At 41.2% G+C, this 19,867-nt stretch overlaps 2 protein-coding genes across 4 annotated transcripts in view; one reads left to right on the forward strand and one right to left on the reverse strand.

Moving 5' to 3' along the window:
* Nucleotides 1-19,867, forward strand: part of LOC309608220 (uncharacterized protein C6orf52) — a 391,220-nt gene that overhangs the window by 23,824 nt on the left and 347,529 nt on the right. The gene's annotated exons all lie outside the window — the stretch shown is intronic.
* LOC309608210 (N-acetyllactosaminide beta-1,6-N-acetylglucosaminyl-transferase) overlaps nt 9,525-19,867 on the reverse strand; it is an 87,497-nt gene continuing 77,154 nt past the window's right edge. For all 3 annotated transcript variants that reach the window (XM_082347765.1, XM_082347766.1, XM_082347764.1), the window contains exons 2-3: nt 18,679-18,771; nt 9,525-11,924 (exon numbers count right to left, since the gene is read on the reverse strand). In XM_082347765.1, the coding sequence (XP_082203891.1) occupies nt 11,734-11,924; nt 18,679-18,771 (284 nt within the window). In that variant the 3' untranslated portion in view covers nt 9,525-11,733. The remainder of the gene's footprint in view (nt 11,925-18,678; nt 18,772-19,867) is intronic.

The following is a 19,867-nucleotide window of genomic DNA, read 5'->3' on the forward strand; positions in this document are numbered from 1 at the left end:
ACTACCACATGACCCAGCAATCCCACTACTGGGCATATACCCTAAGAAAACCATAATTCACAAAGGTACATGTACCACAATGTTCATTGTAGCACTATTTACAATAGCCAGGACATGGAAGCAACCTAAATGTCCATCAACAGGTGAATGGATACAGAAGACATGGCACATATATACAATGGAATATTACTCAGCCATAAAAAGGAATGAAACTGAGTTATTTGTAATGAGGTAGATGGACCTGGAGTCTGTCATACAGAGTGAAATAAGTCAGAGAGAGAAAAATACCATATGCTAATGCACATATATGGAATCTAAAAAAAAGGTACTGATGAACCTAGTGACAGGGCAGGAATAAAGATGCAGAGATAGAAAACGGACTTGAGGACTCAGTGGGGGAAAAGGGAAGCTGGGATGAACTGAGAGAGTAGCACTGACATATATACACTACCAAACATAAAATAACTAGCTAGTGGGAAGCTGCTGCATAGCACAGGGAGATCAGCTCGGTGCTTTGTGACCACCTAGAGGGGTGGGATAGGGAGGGTGGGAGGGAGACTCAAGAGGGAGAGGATATGGGGATATATGTATACTTATAGCTGATTCACTTTGTTGTACAGCAGAAACTAACACAACATTGTAAAGCAATTATACTCCAATAAAGATAAAAAAAAAAAAAAGAATAATGTGTTTGCAGTAGGTTTTTTGGTAGGTAGCTATAAATTCAGCTTATCTGTGAGTTTTCTCATTTAGCCTCATCTCCTTTGTCTCTCTGGAACCAAACCAGGTTCATAGACATTCTTATTGCCTGTCCAGGCACCTTGGACTCATTAGTGTAAAAAAGAGAAGGCTTTTTGGTTTTATACCTCTGAGAATGTCTCCTCACCTTGGAGAAATCTTCTTTGCTGGCTCTTTTGGAGATTTGTAGAAATACACATCTCCTGTCTCCTTCCTCTCACATGCAACAGTATTCCATCTTTGCTGCTTTGGAAACCCTTCTGCATACTTTGTGGTTTAGAGTTTCAATTTCTTCTAGTCTCATCAAAGTTAGAATTTCTAGTTCTCATTCTCCTTGTGGCTTTTGCATATCATCCATGAAAGGAGATTACTAAGCACTTTACTGATGTCTTCCAAAGAATCCCAGCGGATTCTTATCAGAAATTTACAAGCGGAGGGACTTCCCTGGTGGCTCAGTGGTTAAGAATCTGCCTGCCAATGCAGGGGACATGAGTTTGAGCCCTGGTCTGGGAAGATCCCACATGCCACGGAGCAACTAAGCCCGTGTGCCACAACTACTGAGCCTGCGTGCCACAACTACTGAAGCCCATGCGCCTAGAGCCCATGCTCCGCAACAAGAGAAGCCACTGCAATGAGAAGCCCACGCACGGCAACAAAGAGTAGCTCCCGCTCGCTGTAACTAGAGAAAGCCCGCGCACAGCAATGAAGACCCAACACAGCCAAAAATAAATAAATAAATAAATAAATAAATTAAAAATAAAGTTACCATGATTAAGACTTTATAAAAAAAAGAGGCATACATTAAAAAAAAGAAAGAAATTTACAAGCTGATCCTAGAAAGGTCATGGTTTTGACTAGATTGATAAGTGTTGATTATGAAGGATAAATAAGGTTTCTGCTGTACTCAAAGGGCAGAGAGGATTATACTTGGAACTTGGCTTGTGGTACCACCATGTCCAGGGGTACAATAGGAGCTCAGTTCCACCTTATACAGCTGTGCCATGAAGGTCAGAGTTCCTTCAGAAATGATGACTTCAGTCATATCACCAAGATGAAGCTTAAGCAAGTGAGGTTTTGGGTGTTTTTTGTTTTGCTAGTTGGTTGGCTTTTTGGTAACTTTTCATGTTAATATATTTTCATACTTACAGAAAAGCTGAAGTAATAGTACAAGATCCACCAGTTGTTTGTATATGTTCCATTTGCTTTACTATTCTGTGTGTATGTGCCGTGTACATATTTTGAACCATTTGAGAGTATGTTGGAGACATCATGCTACCTTACACTCTAAACACCTTGGTACTTCCTCAGTAAAAAGAATTTTTTTGTATAATCAGGAAATTTTAAATTGACACAATAGTATTATCTAATCCATAATCGGTATACTATTTTTTTTTCTATTTTCCCAGTAATGTCCTTTATAGCTTTCCTTATACCTCCAGTTTAGGATCTAATCCAGGATCATGTGTTGCATTGATTTTCATTTCTCATTAATCTCCTTTAATCTAGGACCATGCTAGTTATTTTCTACAATGTTGATCAATTTGGGTTTGTTTGATGTTTTCTCATGAGTACAAATTCAGTTTGTTCAGTTTAGGGACACCACTAAAGTGATGTTATGTCCTCAGTGCTTTCTATCAGATTGACTTGAGTCAATCTGTCCCAGTGTTATGTAACTTTTTATGTAATTTATATCCCAATGTAACTTCCCCCCCCCAACCCCCCGCTGTGCAGCACCACTTGCAGGATGTTAGTTCCCTGACTAGGGATCGAACCTGTGTCCCCTGCAATGGAAGGGCAGCGTCCTAACCACTGGACCACCAGGGAATTCCCAGTGATATAACTTTGATCACTTGATTAGATGATGTGTTTAGGCTTTTTTTTCACTGTAAAGTTACAATTGAATGCTTAAAATTAATAAGTAATCTATGGGGAGATATTTTGAAACTATGTAAGTATTCTGTTCCTTGTCAGACTTTCACTCATTAGTTACAGCAACCATTCATGATTTCCTAACTCCATTATTCCTTCTGTATTTATTAGTTGGTCTTTTACTATAAGAGCTTTCCCTTCTCTTCCATTTAGGTGTGTATATATGTATGTATATATGCATGTATGGATTTATGGACTCTTAGTTATTGAATTACAACCTATTACTATCATATTTATTTGGATGCTCAAAGTGTCCCAGATTAGCCAGCAGGAGCCTCTTCAAGGTGACTTCTGTGCCTTTTTATATGTTCTCATTATTCTCTGAGCACTACCCTAATTTCTGGTGCTACACTATGTTGCAGACATACTTTCACTGCCCAAGCACGGGAACCAACTTTTTCTTCAAGGATCTCTTGACTCGCTGGATTTTCAACAAAGCCAAGAAATACATTGGTAAAGGCAAGTCTCAACATCCAACTACAGTCTTTGTGATCAATTGCAGAGAGCAAAACTGTAGTCTCAAAATCTTCCCTCGATGGAGAGGTCTTGCCTGACAACCTAATCTAGGGGAAACCCACTATCTCCACATCTGTTGACCTCTGTCACTTCAGCCTGTTTTATTTTCTTCACAGTAACAATTAATCACTATCTAAAATTATCTTGTTTGTTCATATATTTTTGTAATTTTTCTATCCCTTCAACTACGATATAAAGGATCTGCCAGTCTTAATACACGGCTGTATACCCAGAACCTGAAACTGGCACAGTGCATTTGTTAAATATAGAGAGGAATAAGTGGAAGCTTCCTGCTCAAAAAAATCCTATGAAAACACAACAACATTTCTTTACCCCCATTTTATACTGTGGAAGTTTTTCAAATGGCATTTGCCCAGATTCCCACCATCCCTTAGAAAAATTTCTTGATCACATATCCAGGTAGGAAAATTTCCATGTATGGTAATGACTACAACATCAGTGTTTTAGTAAATTTCCTAGATTTTCAAGTATTTCTCTACCAGCCTGTCATGTATTTAAGTCACTCTGTTGCTTTTTGTAGCTGTTATCCCCAAAGAATCTCATGTTATTACTGTGGTTATTTTTTAAACCATCATTCTTCCACTGGGTCATCTGTGATACACAGCCATGCAATTGGAAAGTCTAATTTGGGTACTTCCTGCTGAGTTCTCTGTGAAAGCCACCATGGAATGCTAATCATGGAGTTATCATGCCTCACCTGCTCAGAGGTATGTGGCAGGGGATCACAAAAGGTGTTAAGCACCAGAGTTTCAATGTGCGGACCTGTCAGTAATCAGTGCTTTTCCTCCTTGCTCTTCACGACCCATTACACCTATTTAGTAAAATCCTAAGAAAATGAATCTAGAGTTTCCCAACCAGTGATCTGTCAGACGCAGGACACATTTTAACTGCCCTACCCCTGCTTTCTTCCCCACCATTTTCTTAGTGGTGTGATTATGGATTTGCTCTCCTCCCCCATCCTTTTCTTTTATCCATTTCCATAGTCTAGAATAGAGAATGTACAGAATTTTCCTTTTCATAGTGCAATTTTCATCTGTAAATATCATTTGAGACCAGTCCCTTGCTGTCATTTGGTTTAATGTGATGGCACTACACGTTACTGGGACTCACCTTACCCATCTGGTCTGTCCTGTGCAAAGGTGAAAGTCACCTGGCTCCGACTCTCAACACACAGCCAGCATAGAATTAAAAACCAGACAAAACTGGTTTAGATCATTGAACTTTGGTTTTCTCTGCAGTCTAAAGTTATTTTAAAATAAAACCTTTTAGAAAGCCATCGAGGGGGCTTCCCTGGTGGCGCAGTGGTTGAGAATCTGCCTGCCAATGCAGGGGACATGGGTTCAAGCCCTGGTCTGGGAAGATCCCACATGCCACAGAGCAACTAGGCCCGTGAGCCACAATTACTGGGCCTACGCGTCTGGAGCCTGTGCTCTGCAACAAGAGGGGCCGCGATAGTGAGAGGCCCGCGCACCGCGATGAAGAGTGGCCCCCGCTTGCCACAACTGGAGAAAGCCCTCGCACAGAAACGAAGACCCAACACAGCCAAAATAAAATAAATAAATAAATAAATAAATAAAAATTAAAAAAAAAAAAGAAAGCCATTGAAAACCTTCCATTGTTGCCTTGTGTACAGCTGATGCCCTGAAGCTCACTAATAATTAATTCACTTTAATAGAAATAAATGGCTTGAAGTTCATAAATAATTCACTTTCACCTTGCACTAACTTTTTCAACTATTTCTCCTAACAGCCTCAGCTCCTATCACACGCCTGAGATTCACTTTTACAGTTTGACACATGATGCTGGCCATTGGTTTCTGAATTTTGCCTTCTTTTCATAAGAACCCTTTTGTTTGGGACCATTCAGCCCCCAGTATCCTTCCCAAGAGGTCGGGCAGGCCTCCTGGGCTGGCTCTCAAGGACTCACCAAAGTTAATCTTCCCGGCAAACACCACGGAAGCCCACCACTTTCAAAGCTTGTAGGCGTTCCTCGCGGAAAAGTGAGCGTGGTCAGCGGCACCTCTTACTCTCCTCCTTTCAGAGATATCACTGTTAGTCTTCTTTCCGAGGTCAGAACTTGACCCCGGGAGGTTGACCTCCAGTGTCTTTCCATTGGCTTGACCTTTTAAGCCCTTAGCCATCCTGACCAGAAGAGGGAGTAGTCACAACAGGAAACTTCTAGTTCTGGCATTAGTCTTCCCAAACTCCAGTTATTTGCTTAGTCTGTTCAAGTGAATCTCTGCTCCCGTTTCCCACTTGGCATAGACTGCTCTGCATAGACTGCTATCCTAAATTCTTTTTTTAAATTATTATTTATTTATTTATTTGGCTGCGCCGGGTCTTAGTTGTGGCACGAGGGATCTTTGTTGCTGCATGTGGGGTCTTTAGTTGCGGCATGTGGGATCTAGTTCCCTGACCAGGGATCAGACCCAGGCCCCCTGCATTGAGAGCACGGAGTTTTAACCACTGGGCCACCAGGGAAGTTCCTGCTATCCTAAATTCTTACTGTGTAAAAAGATTAACAGTGGTGACCTTTCCTTCTTATCTTTTGAAGTAATATGTGCAAAGAAAAAAATTTTTTAAACCAAAGTCACTCATAATTCCATTAAGCAACTAAAAAGAGATAGCAACTGGGGTTTTAAAAAAAATTAGACTCATAATATAATTTTATTTATACTTATTTTCGGGTATTCTGATTCTTAACTCAATAAAGGACATCTACCAGAAATCTACTTCAAACCTCCAACATCATGTACCAGAGTTAAACATGCTTTTTAATGTTGGGAAAAACTCAAGAACAGCTGCTAACACTGCTACCATTTAAAATTGTTTTGCAAATTTCTGCGTGTCAGAAGACAAGAAAAAGAAGGAAAAGGTAAAACTGTTATTTATTTTAAAGAATTTTTTATTTTTATTTTTTCAGATTCTTTTCCTTTATTGTTTATTACAAGGTATTGGATATAGTTCCCTGTGCTATACAGAAAATCTTGTTGTTTATCTATTTTATATATATTGTTATATATTTGTTAATCCCTCCTTATTTATCCCTCTCCCCCTCTTTCCCCTCTGGTAACCATAAATTTGTTTTCCACGTCTGTGAGTCTGTTTCTGTCTTGTGAATAAACTCAGTTGTATTAATTTTTAGATTCCACAGATAAGTGATATCATATGATATTTGTCTTTCTCTGTTGGACTTAGTCAGTATGATAATCTCAAGATTCATTCATGTTGTTGCAAATGGGAATATTTTGTTCTTTTTTTATTGTTGAGTAATATTCCATTGTATACATATACCACATCTTTTTTATTCTTTCATTTGTTGATGGGCATTTAGGTTGCTTCCATGTCTTGGCTATTGTAAATAGTGCTATTATGAACATTGGGGTGCATGTATCTTTTCAAATTAGGGTTTTCATCTTTTCTGGATATATGCCCAAGAGTGGGGTTGCTGGATCATATGGTAACTCTATTTTTATTTTATTTATTTATTTTTAAATTTTATTTATTTATTTATTTATTTATTTATTGGCTGCGTTGTGTCTTCGTTGCTGTGCGAAGGCTTTCTCTACTTGCAGCGAGTGGGAGCTACTCTTCGTTGTGGTGCATGGGCTTCTCATTGCGGTGGCTTCTCTTGTTGCGGAGCATGGGATCTAGATGCATGGGCTTCAGTAGTTGTGGCACGCGGGCTTCAGTAGTTGTGGCTCACGGGCTGTAGAGCACAGGCTCAGTAGTTGTGATGTACGGGTTTCATTGCTCCATGGCATGTGGGATCTTCCCGGACCAGGGCCGAACCCGTGTCCCCTGCATTGGCAGATGGATTCTTAACCACTGTGCCACCAGGGAAGTCCCAATTTTTAGATTTTTGAGGAGCTTCTATAATATTTTCCATAGTGGCTGAGCCAGTTTACATTCCTACCAACAGTGTAGGAGGGTTCCCTTTTCTCCACACCCTCGCCAGCAATTATTATTTGTAGACTTTTTTGATGATGGCCGTTCTGACCAGTGTAAGGTGATACCTCATTGTAGCAAAACTGCTATTTATAGATTAGCACTAGAAAATGCAAGGTGTAACACATTGAGAAACTATTAGAAATAATTAAAAAGTTTAATAAAAGCCACGGACAGGATCAAGATCAAATGTTTTATTTATTTTTTTTTAAAAAAAACACGTGCTTTATTATTTATTTATTTATTTGGCTGTGTTGGGTCTTCGTTTCTGTGCGAGGGCTTTCTCTAGTTGCGGCAAGCTGGGGCCACCCTTCATCGCGGTGCGCGGGCCTCTCACCATCGCGGCCTCTCTTGTTGCGGAGCACAGGCTCCAGACGCGCAGGCTCAGTAGTTGTGGCTCACGGGCCTAGTTGCTCTGTGGCATGTGGGATCTTCCCAGACCAGGGCTCGAACCCGTGTCCCCTGCATTGGCAGGCAGATTCTCAACCACTGCGCCACCAGGGAAGCCCCACCCCCATTCTTTATGTATGGGCTTGGAATAATGACTTCCTTCCAAAGAGTGTTGTATGGAAAAAGGGAAAAAGAGTCACTTTATGGTGGAGAAACCTGACAAACACTACTTAAGCCGGGTGACCAAGGCCAGCATCAGCTGTGATAAGCTAAGTTGATAGTGTGTACCCTTCATATCATGTGATGAAAATGTTACTTTACCTCTGTGGTCTTCCTCCTCCAAACCCCCAACCAAATTCAATCTAACCATGAGAAAAACATCAGCCAAAACCAATGGGTGGGGGGCATTTTGCAAAATCTCCAACCAGCACCCTTCAAGATTGTCAAGGTCATCAAAACAAGAAAAGCCTGAGAAACAGTCACAGCCCTGAGGAGACTGTAGAAACATACCTAAACCTAATGTGGCACTTGGATAAGATCCTGGAACAAAAAAAGAATATTAGGTAAAAATTAAGGAAATCTACATAAAGTATGAATATTAGGTAATAGTGATAATGTATCAATATTGGCTCATTAATTGTGCCAAATGTATTATACTAATGTTATATGTTGATTATGTTATATGGGAACTCAGTATTATCTGTAATTTTTCTGTAAAATTAAGACTATACTAAAAGTAAAAGTTTATTTTTAAAGGGCCCAGAAAAGCAAGTTGCAAAAAGATATAATTTCTATTATACATCTCTATAATCAACTCATTAAAAAAAAGTCAGTACATGTGTCTTTGTGTATATTTCCATTGTATACACAAGCACGTGTATATAACTGAAGTAGAACTATAGAACTGTGTAGTACAATAACCACTAGTCACATGTGACTAAAAATAAGTAACATTTCCTCAGTCACACTGGCCACATTTCAAGTGCCCAGTGGCTAAATTGAGTGGTTACTATCTTGGACAGTGTAGATACAGAACATTTTCATCATTGCAGAAATTCTTTTGGACAGCACTGCCATAGGATATCACTGCACTGAAAAGACACTTAAGAATATACACCAATCAAGTGATTACTTCTGGAGAAAGGAATTCACTTTTTATTCTATATTCTTCTGTATTCTTTCTATTTTTTTTACCTATGAACTTGATTTTATCATATTTTAAAAAAATTTTTATTGAAGTATAGTTGATTTATGTATTCTTTCTATTTTTATGAACATATATATATATATATTTTTTCTCGGAGCCCATGGCCCCCAGAGGCCGAGGAGCGAGGGGCGCCCAGTGCCGCCACAGCTCACGCCTCAGCGCCCCCTCAGCCGGCATCCCGACCGCTGCCGCCGCCTCAGCCGCCCTCCCAGAGATAGAACTGAACATATATTTTTATTGTTTTTGTAGTTTGAAATGTTTTTCACTTTAGTTTTTAAACATTTTGCATTAAAAAAAATGGTGCATCAGATGTTGTTTAAATGAGTTATTTTCCTCAGTATTTCTGTCATTTTCCATGTGTCTGTTAGAGGCAAAATTTGTTTAGCCAAACTTAGCACTGAGAGGCTGCTCAAAAACTTTGGCATTTGACAATCGAATAATTATGATAATATTAACATGTCTTTTTCCTAAATTGTACCTTGATTTTTAAAAAATAAAGGAGGCAATAGTAGAAGGCTAACTTCTTCCTGCCTCAGATTTTAAAATGGTTGTAGCCAATTTAAATGAAATTGATCTTCCATTATATTCTCTTCTCTATCATTCCCAATTATTCTCCCCAGCACTCCACAGAGGAAAAGCTTAATTATTTTTCAGTGGATGGGCATTTTTAGACAAGTATGTGCATATGTATGAATGTATTTATTTGTATTTTTTAGAAAATGTTAGGAGAATTATCTTCAAATGCCGATCAAATAAAAATACACAATAGCCCCAAAGGTGGAAAACAATATATTAATTTATTTCCAAGAAAACAACATGGAACATCATTGAAAACAAAGTTTTCAGGGCATCTCCAAGGGCTAGCAGAAACCCACTAGTCCAAACACTACACTCTCCCAATATTAAAGTACTTAAGACATAGAAGAAATGACCAACAACGGACATGTAAACATCTTCTATTGCAAAAGATTTCTTGTTCTACAAGAGAAGGATCCAGTGTAAAGCAACCCTTCTTCTCAAGTGGTGTCATGTAAATTAGTTGAAAAAAAAAGGTGATCTTCAGATTCTGCCTTTAGCTCTGGGTGTGTTCCCTATGCCTTGACTCTTCATCAACCACTACAGTTCCATTTTTTTTTTCCGGTAGCAGGAAAAAAGAAGGCTTTACTTCAAAGTCACTAGAAGTCATTAAATTCAAAGTCATTAAATATGATTAACATTCAACAGGCACAATTACAGAAAAAAATAACATTGCGTGGATTAAATGTATCATTAATTGTAGTTACTGTTTTTCATTAGAATAAATAAATATCAAGCAACTGGATGGAATATAAGAGTAGACTTCACATTTTTCTGACGTGACAGGACGTTTTCTCAATATTAACACTGAGACCATTCTGGGATGCTAAATATGGCTTTACTTCACCTTCTCTAAATGTTCCACCTCAGGAAATGAACAAAGGAGACCAATAAGACAATCCCGATTCTCAGACAGAGAACTTGTTTCCTAATGCTGACTAAAAACCTCTCTAGGCCTCACTCACTTCATCTGCAAAATGGGGGTAATCATGCGAGCTTCCCAAGAGCGTTGTGAGATTTGAAGGCCATGAGACCTAAAGGAGCAAGCAGAACACCTAGAACACAATCGGCTGTGGCTTCCGTCTCCTCCTTCCCTTCTCTCTTGGGAATAATCTCTCATTTAGACCTCACTTTGTAATTTCTGATATCCTGGGCCTGATACCACAGTCTACAACCCCACACATGAAGGTGTTAAAATACAACCACCCTGTGAGATTCTCTAGGGCAGCCTTTCCAATGTTGACGTTATTGCCAGGACTTTTAGAGTGAAAAAGGCTTCTGACTTACTTCTCCTCTTTGTCTCTGCACGTGTCTGGTGTGTAATAAACACTCAAGAAATACTTATTGACCAGATGCTGAATGAATGAATTGGATACATGAATGGGAGGAAGGATAAGTGACCAAAGGCTCACACACATTTGAAAGCTTTTAAAAATCCAGGCACTCCTATGACCCCCAGGCATTGCAAAGCTACCCAGAGAACACTATGGACTCCTTAAAGGCTTACGGGAAAGAATTTGGTCTCCATTTTGCAGATAAGATCACTTTGGTCGGGGTGGAGAGTAGTGGCAATAAAGGAAAGTGATTTACTCTGAGATATTCAAGGCTTGAGGCTACACCCATGCAATAGCACCTCTCTTCTAGAAATTCTTCATGCTTCAAGAACTTTTCCATGTTCTCAATGGAAAACAAGAAAGAGGGATCAGAGTATATTCTGACAAATATTCAAGAAACTGATTCCCCCCCGGGGGCCTTTTACTGAAGCAGCAGGCAGTGACTGCTGTCTTAAATTCTGTCTCTTGTGAATGGCTTTAAATTCTATACAGAACTTTAGACACAGGAAACTTGAAAATGCTACTGTTGAAACTCAGGAAGAAGATCTAGTTCTCAGTTCTAGGAGCTCAGGTTGTAAAGGAGATTGGTCAGTTACCGAAAAAGCGATTTCTATGCCTACGTGCAGGTAAGCAAAGAGCAGGGGATATCCATCAATGTGTGGCTAGAGATCTGTTATAAAAGATTCCTTCTTCAAAGAAACCCAGTTCTTTTTTTCCTAAATAGTATTATCCACAATTCTCCTTTTCATTAGAACATTTGTATATGATGAGGATCGGATGCAAAGATCTGAGGACAGTTTAATTTGTCACTGATCAGAACATTAGCCTGATACAGAGGTGAGCCTCAAGAAACTGCCAGAGAGGCCAAAGCGCCAGCATCACCCTGTGCAACCATCCTGACAGCATATTTCTTTCACGGTGTCCAGAGAATATTTTAACATGTAATAACGTAGTCAGGTCCTGAAGCCATAACCTTGGCCCTGAGACTGTTCATATAACCCAGGCCAAGTTTTTCTCACAAAGAAAAGCTCTCCTTTCCAGCTGTGAGTCCCCTTCAGTCGTGAGTGGCAGTGGATCAAAAATACCAGCTGGGCTGTATTGCAATTTCACTCTGATTTAGGGTTCTTTCTCTAAGCCTCAGCTCTAGGCATTCCACAGTAAGGGGGTACGTAGTGAGCTCAAACTTGTTAGCAAAGAGGCTTGACGAATTAATCAACCACTTTAAGTCTCCGTTTCCATAGATACAAATGCCATGGACGTAGTGGCCTGTAAAGGAAGAGAAGAAACAGTGAAAACAGGCTTGGTCTTTTTTTTTTTTTTTTTTTTTTTACATCTTTATTGGAGTATAATTACTTTACAATGGTGTGTTAGTTTCTGCTTTATAACAAAGTGAATCATTTATACATACACATATGTTCCCATATCTCTTCCCTCTTGCATCTCCCTCCCTCCCACCCTCCCTATCCCACCCCTCTAGGTGGTCACAAACCACCAGGCTGATCTCCCTGTGCTATGCGGCTGCTTCCCACTAGCTAGCTATTTTACATTTGGTAGTGTATATCTGTCCATGCCACTCTCTCACTTCGTCCCAGCTTTCCCTTCCCCCTCCCCATATCCTCAAGTCCATTCTCTAGTAGGTCTGTGTCTTTATTCCCATCTTGCCACTAGGTTCTTCATGACCTTTTTGAGTCAGGGGTAGTGAGCTTGCAAAATGGTAGGGTTACGGCCTGACTGCTGTGTGTCTAGCACTGTGTCAAGGGCTACGCGATTGTGATGAAACAGCGCTGTGCTGGCCCAGCCCATGAGGAAGTTAAACTTTCTACGGGGAGAAAGAGGTACAAACATGCATTTGAAGAAAATGAGAGTTAAATAATACAAAGAAGTAACACAACAGGCATCACAAGGCCGTTCACGGACTATATCATGAACTTTGGATTTCATGGATGAGAAGTTCTAGAAGTGTAGACATGGGAGAAGTCTTTATGGGCTGTATTGGTCAGGCCTCTTCTCTGAGCTCCAGCCTGGTCTAGCCAAGTGCCTGCTTTATCTCTCCTCTTAGGGGAGTAATAAACCTCACCCATAGGTCAGGTCTGAAGTCCTTAATCCTCTCCAAGTCTTCCCCATCGTAATCCATAGCAAGTCTATTCTTCAGTGCCCTGGGCACTTCTCCCCCTTATTTTCACACCCCACATCCAATCTGGTAGCAATCCTGTCAGCTCAACCTTCAAAATACTAATAGAATTTGACCACTTTTCACCACCTGCATCCTAGTCCAAGCCGCCTCCATCTTCCTGTCTGAATTGTTACAATAACTGGTTTCCAGCGCCTCCATTTTTGCCTGTTAGTACATTCCCAGCACAACAGCCAGACTGATTGTTTTAAATGTAAGCAGAAGATGTCTCTGCTGCTCAAAACCCTCTAATGGCTTTTCATCTCATTTGCAGTAAAAGCCAAATTCCTCCCAATGGCATTCAAGACTCCTCAGAGTCTGGCCCCTCATCACCCGGACTCACCCCCCACCACTTACTCATTCAGTTATAACCTTTAACAGCCCTTCCACATTCACATCAGCCACACTGGCCTCCTTGCTGGTCCCAAGCACCCCCAGGCATCCATCCGTGTTTGCTCTTTCTTCCCTGGACCACGTCCTTCTACCAGACAGCCTCAAGGCTCCCTCGGGCACCACCCAGGTCTCTGCTTCAAGGTCATCTTCTCATGAGGCTGTCTCTGACCTCCTTCCCTTCTTCCCTGATTCATTTTCCTTGTGGCACTTATTACCAACAAACGTGTTTGTTTCTTTACTGTCTTTCTCCCCAGACTAGAATGTAAGCTCCTGAAGAGCTGGAATTTGGGACCATTGTGTTCACTTCTGTGTCCCCTGCATCTGGAACAGTGCCTGGTAAATATTAGGTGTTAAAGTAATAGTTGGTGAATAAAAGGGTAGAGAAGGATGAGTGGAGAGTTCACGGGTGGGTAGAATTGGGAAGCATCAGGGGGATGGATGGGAAAGCATCAGGCGGGAAAACACCTCTGGAAAATGTAGAGATGAGAATTTTCTGCTAGAATAGAGTTTGTTGGGGAACAGGTTAAAAACAAGGAAGTTGTAGGAAGCTGGTACTCTTTCCAGCGTTTGTTTGCATATGGTAGAACTACTATGGTTGACTGACTTAAAATAGATGAAAGTTGGGCCTCTTTTATCCCATAAAGGGTTGGGTCTTTTTATCCCTTTCTTATGAAAGGGCTGGAGAAGTTGGTTTTTTTTTAAAATTTATTTTTGGCTGCGTTGGGCCTTCATTGCTGCGCGCGGGCTTTCTCTAGTTGCGGCAAACAGGGGCTACTCTTCGTTGTGGTGCGTGGGCTTCTCATTGCAGTGGCTTCTCTTGTTGCAGAGCATGGGTTCTAGGAGCGCAGTCTTCAGTATTTGTTGCATGCGGGCTTCAGTAGTTGTGGCTTGTGGGCTCTAGAGTTCAGGCTCAGTAGTTGCGGTGCACGGGCCTAGTTGCTCCGCGGCATGTGGGATCTTCCTGGACCAGGGCTCGAACCTGTGTCCCCTGCACTGGCAGGTGGATTCTTAACCACTGTGCCACCAGGGAAGTCCCTTGAGAATTTTTTTGAATAGAAGAATCAAATGATGAAATAGATTTTAGCAAGATTAATTTTGCAGAGCTTTGCAGGGTGCATTAGGAACCAATCAAGAGACTACAGTAATTGTGTAAACCAGAGAGTTTGTTCAAAGTTAATGGTTGCCATGAGTGGAAAAGAAGGCTATTAGAGGCAGAGCACAGAAGGACTGACAGGACTTGGTGATTAACTCAATGTGGCTGGAAGGAAGTTCAGTAGACAGAGAAAATCACTGGAGAAAAAAGCCAGAGTTTAAGGAAGTTAAAGAATAACCGGGTAGTGGGTGGGAAGAACTCGGTACGTGGGCAGCACACCCATGCTTAAGAAATGGCAGTGAACAGGAGAGAAGATTTCAGGCTGGATCAAGTAGAGGGTGCCTAGATAGCTTGGTCTTCAGGATAGAGGCAGTAAGTACACCTTTGCTTAGGAAAAGAACCAGCAGAGAGGGAGACACTGAGAATGCAAGAGAGCAATGGGATAACTTAGGGGGATCCACACACAACTGAGACCAGATGGCGACCCTGGTTGTGAGGATAGGTAACTTTTCCTCTTGAAACAGGAAGCACCAATGAGAGAACGGGTCTAAAATGCTCTAAGATGGCAGAAAGGGATGACATGACAAAGGAATTGATAAGGAGATTTTAATCAAATGTCTTCAAAGTTCTTCCTAAAGTTAAAATGATCCCCTTTTGAGAGTAGAAAGGCTGTTTTAACATAAGATTGGGAGCTTAAAGGTGGGCAGAAAAGCTCAAAAGGTGTACACCGGGAAGAGTACCAGGACAATAGTGACGTAAATAAAAGAATAAGTAGGCAGCCAGAGGGTCTAGCTGAAGGTAGACAGTGGGTGAATTTAGGGCAGTTCTGTGACATTCTTCAGCAATGTCCTGCTTCAGGAACCACAAATGGCAAACAGCAGACGACGGTAATGATTATGTGTAGGAATCAGCCTTGTAGGATCAAATGGCAAGGGAACCTATAATGTTAGCAAGAACAGCACACAACAGCTGATACAGTACAGAGGCTGGACAAGGGGTCCTCAGAAAGAAACTAGTAGGAGGAGGAAAGTCGAACCTCTGGAAATTCCAATTTTAAAAAAGCAAACACATTTAAAACAACAACAACATATTTCAGATGTGGGGATACAGCAATGAACAACTTGGTCAAAAATCCCAGCCCTGTTGGGGCTTCTATTCTGTTCTGGGGAGAAAGGCAGTAAAATACATAATATGTAAGTTGGTGAAGGAGACTAATAGGCTGACAAAGAGACTGTAATCAGAGATGGGAGCTCCAAGTTCAAGACCACAGGTTTAGAATGGTACTCTGTGATTTGAAATGCTGAGAGAGTTTGTAAAGTGGGTACACTCACAGGTTTGGAACAAATCCTATTCCTCACAGCCAAGGGGAAAAGGTCCAGATTGTATTACTGACTTGCTCGTTTGGCATAATGTTTTATTTCCTCTGGACTATGTCTTTTTCTTTTCCCTGTATAGTGGTCTGGGGACAAACATTTTTTATGCTATGAACGCTGTAAGGCTTTCAGATGGCATAACAGATACTAAGAGAAGAAAAAATGAGACATTTGTTTGAAAGGGGCGTGGGCTACCCAAACATCGCACCCTGTGTAGGTTCCTGGCTAGGGGCTATTTTCATGGCCCCTACCTGTCACGTGATCAGTAAAGGTCCCTATAAAAATGCAAACCTGACTTGTCTATACCCTCTCTCCTGAGGTAGGTCCCGGATACAGGTGATGACAAGGAGACTGAAGGTAAAGCTCTACTTGGGTGGGTTGTGGGTGTGGCTGAAACACAGTGGACAGGAGCTTCGGCGGGGGTGGGGAGGGCGAGAGATGCAAAGGAATCACATCACGTGGGTTCCTGCTGTGGATGTTGGAGTCCACAGCTGGAGAAGAGGTGGAGAAGCAGATCAAAGGATGACCACAGTGGTTCTAAAGGGAAGGTGATAGGGGTCATAGAAGCAAGTGGAGAAGGCAACCTCTCCCAAATATTGGGACCCTGGACTGATGGAGATGGTCCATCTTCTAAGGAAGACCCAGGAGATCAAACCGCAAAGTACCCTCCTCTCCATCCTCCTCCCCCCACTAGGAGGGCAGGCCACGATGCGAATGCAGGCAGGCGGCAATGAGCTGTCCTCCGGGGAACGTGCGGGCTGATTGAGGTAAAGATGCTGCCATCTATAATGGAAGGGGACCCCCGAGAGACAGACGCCGGAAGGAGGGTGAGCGTAATGGAGAGATGTAGAGAAGCAGCAGCTTGGAGGTTTTCATCTGAAATGTTAGGCGTAGATAAGATGGGCTGAGGATAGAGCCGTAGACTGAGTGCAAGAGGGGAGGAGGCCAAACTTTGTTACCATGGGGAGAACAGGGCAAAACTTCCTATTCATTCACTCATCCATTCGCTCAATCACTCATTCACTGTATATATATTTATTGCCTGTTCTTATGGGCTGAATTGTATTTCCCCCAGATTCATATCTTGAAGTCCTAACCTTCCAGCGCCTCAGACTGTAACTGTGTTAGATGTAGGGCCTTTAAAGAAGTAATTAAGTTAAAATGAGGTCATGTGAATGAGCCCTAATCCAATATGACTGGTGTCCTTATAAGAAGAGATTAGGACAGAGACATACACAGAGGGTAAGTCATGTGAGGACACAGGGAGAAGACGGCCATCTACAAGCCAAAGAGAGGCCTCAGAAGAAACCAAACCTGCTGACACGTTGATCTCGGACTTCCAGACTCCAGAACTGTGAGGAAACAAATTTCTGTGGTTTAAAACACTCAAGTCTATGGTACTTTGTTATGTGAATCCTAGTCAACAAATACACATGCCCACTCTGTACCAGGCAAGAGTTTGAACATAAACCAGGACTGATAAAAGGCCTTCTTTACAAGGTTCTGTAGAAATGAAAACTACTTGTTTTCTCGTTCTTATCCATTTGGGGGGGAAACCTCTCTTGTTGCTGTCACCTGCCATCATGCCAGAGCTGTAGCAAACACCTCCAAGCCACCTGGAAACCCATCTGTGGGGCGAGCAGAGGCTGAGGGGAGGGAAGGGGGTCAGTGGTAAGAATGTGACGTCACTTCTCATCCTGACCACTTTCTCCTCCTAACCGCTGCACGCCCAAAGGATTAGAAAGAGGAACGAATAATAAGGAAAAGGCAGAAACTAGCGAGAAGAAAGCACCATTATAATTTGAACCTACCTCTACATCTCCCTAGGTAATTATAAGCTGGAGAATGTCTTTAAGATACCTAGATTTACTTTTCAAAGATGGTGTCTTGAAGCCTCTTGCTACTCTGTTTAATAATTCACAGATTGGTCTAACACATGAAAGAATGCTCAACATCATTAATCATTAGAGAAATGCAAATCAAAACTACAATGAGATATCATCTCACACCTGTCAGAATGGCCATCATCAAAAAATCTAGAAACAATAAATGCTGGAGAGGGTGTGGAGGAAAGGGAACACTCTTGCACTGTTGGTGGGAATGTAAATTGATACAGCCACTATGGAGAACAGTATGGAGGTTCCTTAAAAAACTACAAATAGAACTACCATATGACCCAGCAATCCCACTACTGGGCATATACCCTGAGAAAACTATAGTTCAAAAAGAGTCATGTACCAAAATGTTCATTGCAGCTCTATTTACAATAGCCAGGACATGGAAGCAACCTAAGTGTCCATCATCGGATGAATGGATAAAGAAGATGTGGCACATGTATACAATGGAATATTACTCAGCCATAAAAAGAAATGAAATGGAGGTATTTGTAATGAGGTGGATGGAGTTAGAGTCTGTCATACAGAGTGAAGTAAGTCAGAAAGAGAAAAACAAATACAGTATGCTAACACATATATATGGAATCTAAGGAAAAAAAAAAAAAAGGTCATGAAGAACCTAGTGGCAAGATGGGAATAAAGACACAGATCTACTAGAGCATGGACTTGAGGATATGGGGAGGGGGAGGGGTGAGATGTGACAGGGTGAGAGAGTGTCATGGACATATATACACTACCAAATGTAAAATAGCTAGCTAGTGGGAAGCAGCCGCATAGCACAGGGAGATCAGCTTGGTGCTTTGTGACCACCTAGAGGGGTGGGATGGGGAGGTTGGGAGGGAGGGAGATGCAAGAGGGAAGAGATATGGGAACATATGTATATGTATAACTGATTCACTTTGTTATAAAGCAGAAACTAACACACCATTGTAAAGCAATTATACTCCAATAAAGATGTTTAAAAAAATAATAATAATAATTCACAGATTGGTCTAAACGAACCAGCAGGGCTCTCTGTGAGAACCCCTGTATTCCACAACCTTCATGCCAACACCAACAAGCAGTGTGACCTCACAGTTTCAAATGAATGCCTCACCGTGGCAGCCTCCGTGTTTATCTTCCATGTCAAACCACTTTACAGCTCTGAGGTTCCCGGCCCACGATGCGTTTGGCATGGAGCCAGGAACACCTGCAATGTTGATAAAGAAGAAAAGCAAAATAAGAACCAAGAGAGAAAGGTGTCAATTTCATCAGTTAAGCTTCCACGTCATGCTTATTTTCTCCCAGTATATTATCTTTCATTTCAGATTTTTCATCATTGGTACAAAACCCCACAGGCTTGTGGTGCGAATAGTTGGTAGTTATGGATCTACCCTTGCCACCAGTAAAAACAATCTATTTTTTTTTTCATAATTTGTGCCCAAGCCTGCAAGAAATGCCATTGCATGAAAACATAATGCAGATGAAGAAGATGGAGATTTTTGGTCTCAATGCCTTTTAATTAAATTTACTTTTTAAGAGACTTCCCTGGTGGTTCAGTGGTTAAGAATCCACCTGCCAATGCAGGAGACACGGGTTTGAGACCTGGCCCGGGAAGATCCCACATTCCACAGAGCAACTAAGCCCGTGCGCCACAACTACTGAGCCCCTGTGCCACAACTACTGAAGCCTGTGCGCCTACAACCTGTACTCCACAACAAGAGAAGCCACCGCAATGAGAAGCCCGCGCACAGCAACGAAGAGTAGCCCCTGCTCGCCACAACTAGAGAAAGCCCGCGTGCAGCAAAGAAGACCCAATGCAGCCAATAATGATAATAATAATAATAATAATAATAAATATTATTTTAAAAAAATAAGCAAATTTACTTTTTAAAAAAATTTTTTTGGAGTATAGTTGATTTACAATGTTGTGTTAGTTTCAGGTACAGCAAAGTGAATCAGATATATATTTCCATTCTTTTTCAGATTCTTTCCCCATATAGGTTATTACAGAATATGGAGTAGAATTCCCTGTGATATACAGTAGGTCCTTATTAGTTATTTAATATATAGTAGTGTGTGTACGTTAATCTCAGTCTCCTAATATATCACTTCCCCCCATGTTTCCCCTTTGGTAACCATAAGTTTAATTTTGAGATCTGTGAGTCTGTTTCTGTTTTGTAAATAAGTTCATTTGTACATTTTTAAAATTAGATTCCACATATAAGTGATATCATATGATATTTGTCTTTCTCTGTCTGACTTGCTTCACTTAGTATGATAATCTCTAACTCCACTCATGTTGC

The sequence above is a fragment of the Balaenoptera borealis genome, assembly GCF_965194805.1.
Source record: "Balaenoptera borealis genome assembly, chromosome: 12".
Classification (NCBI taxonomy): Eukaryota; Metazoa; Chordata; class Mammalia; order Artiodactyla; family Balaenopteridae; genus Balaenoptera; species Balaenoptera borealis.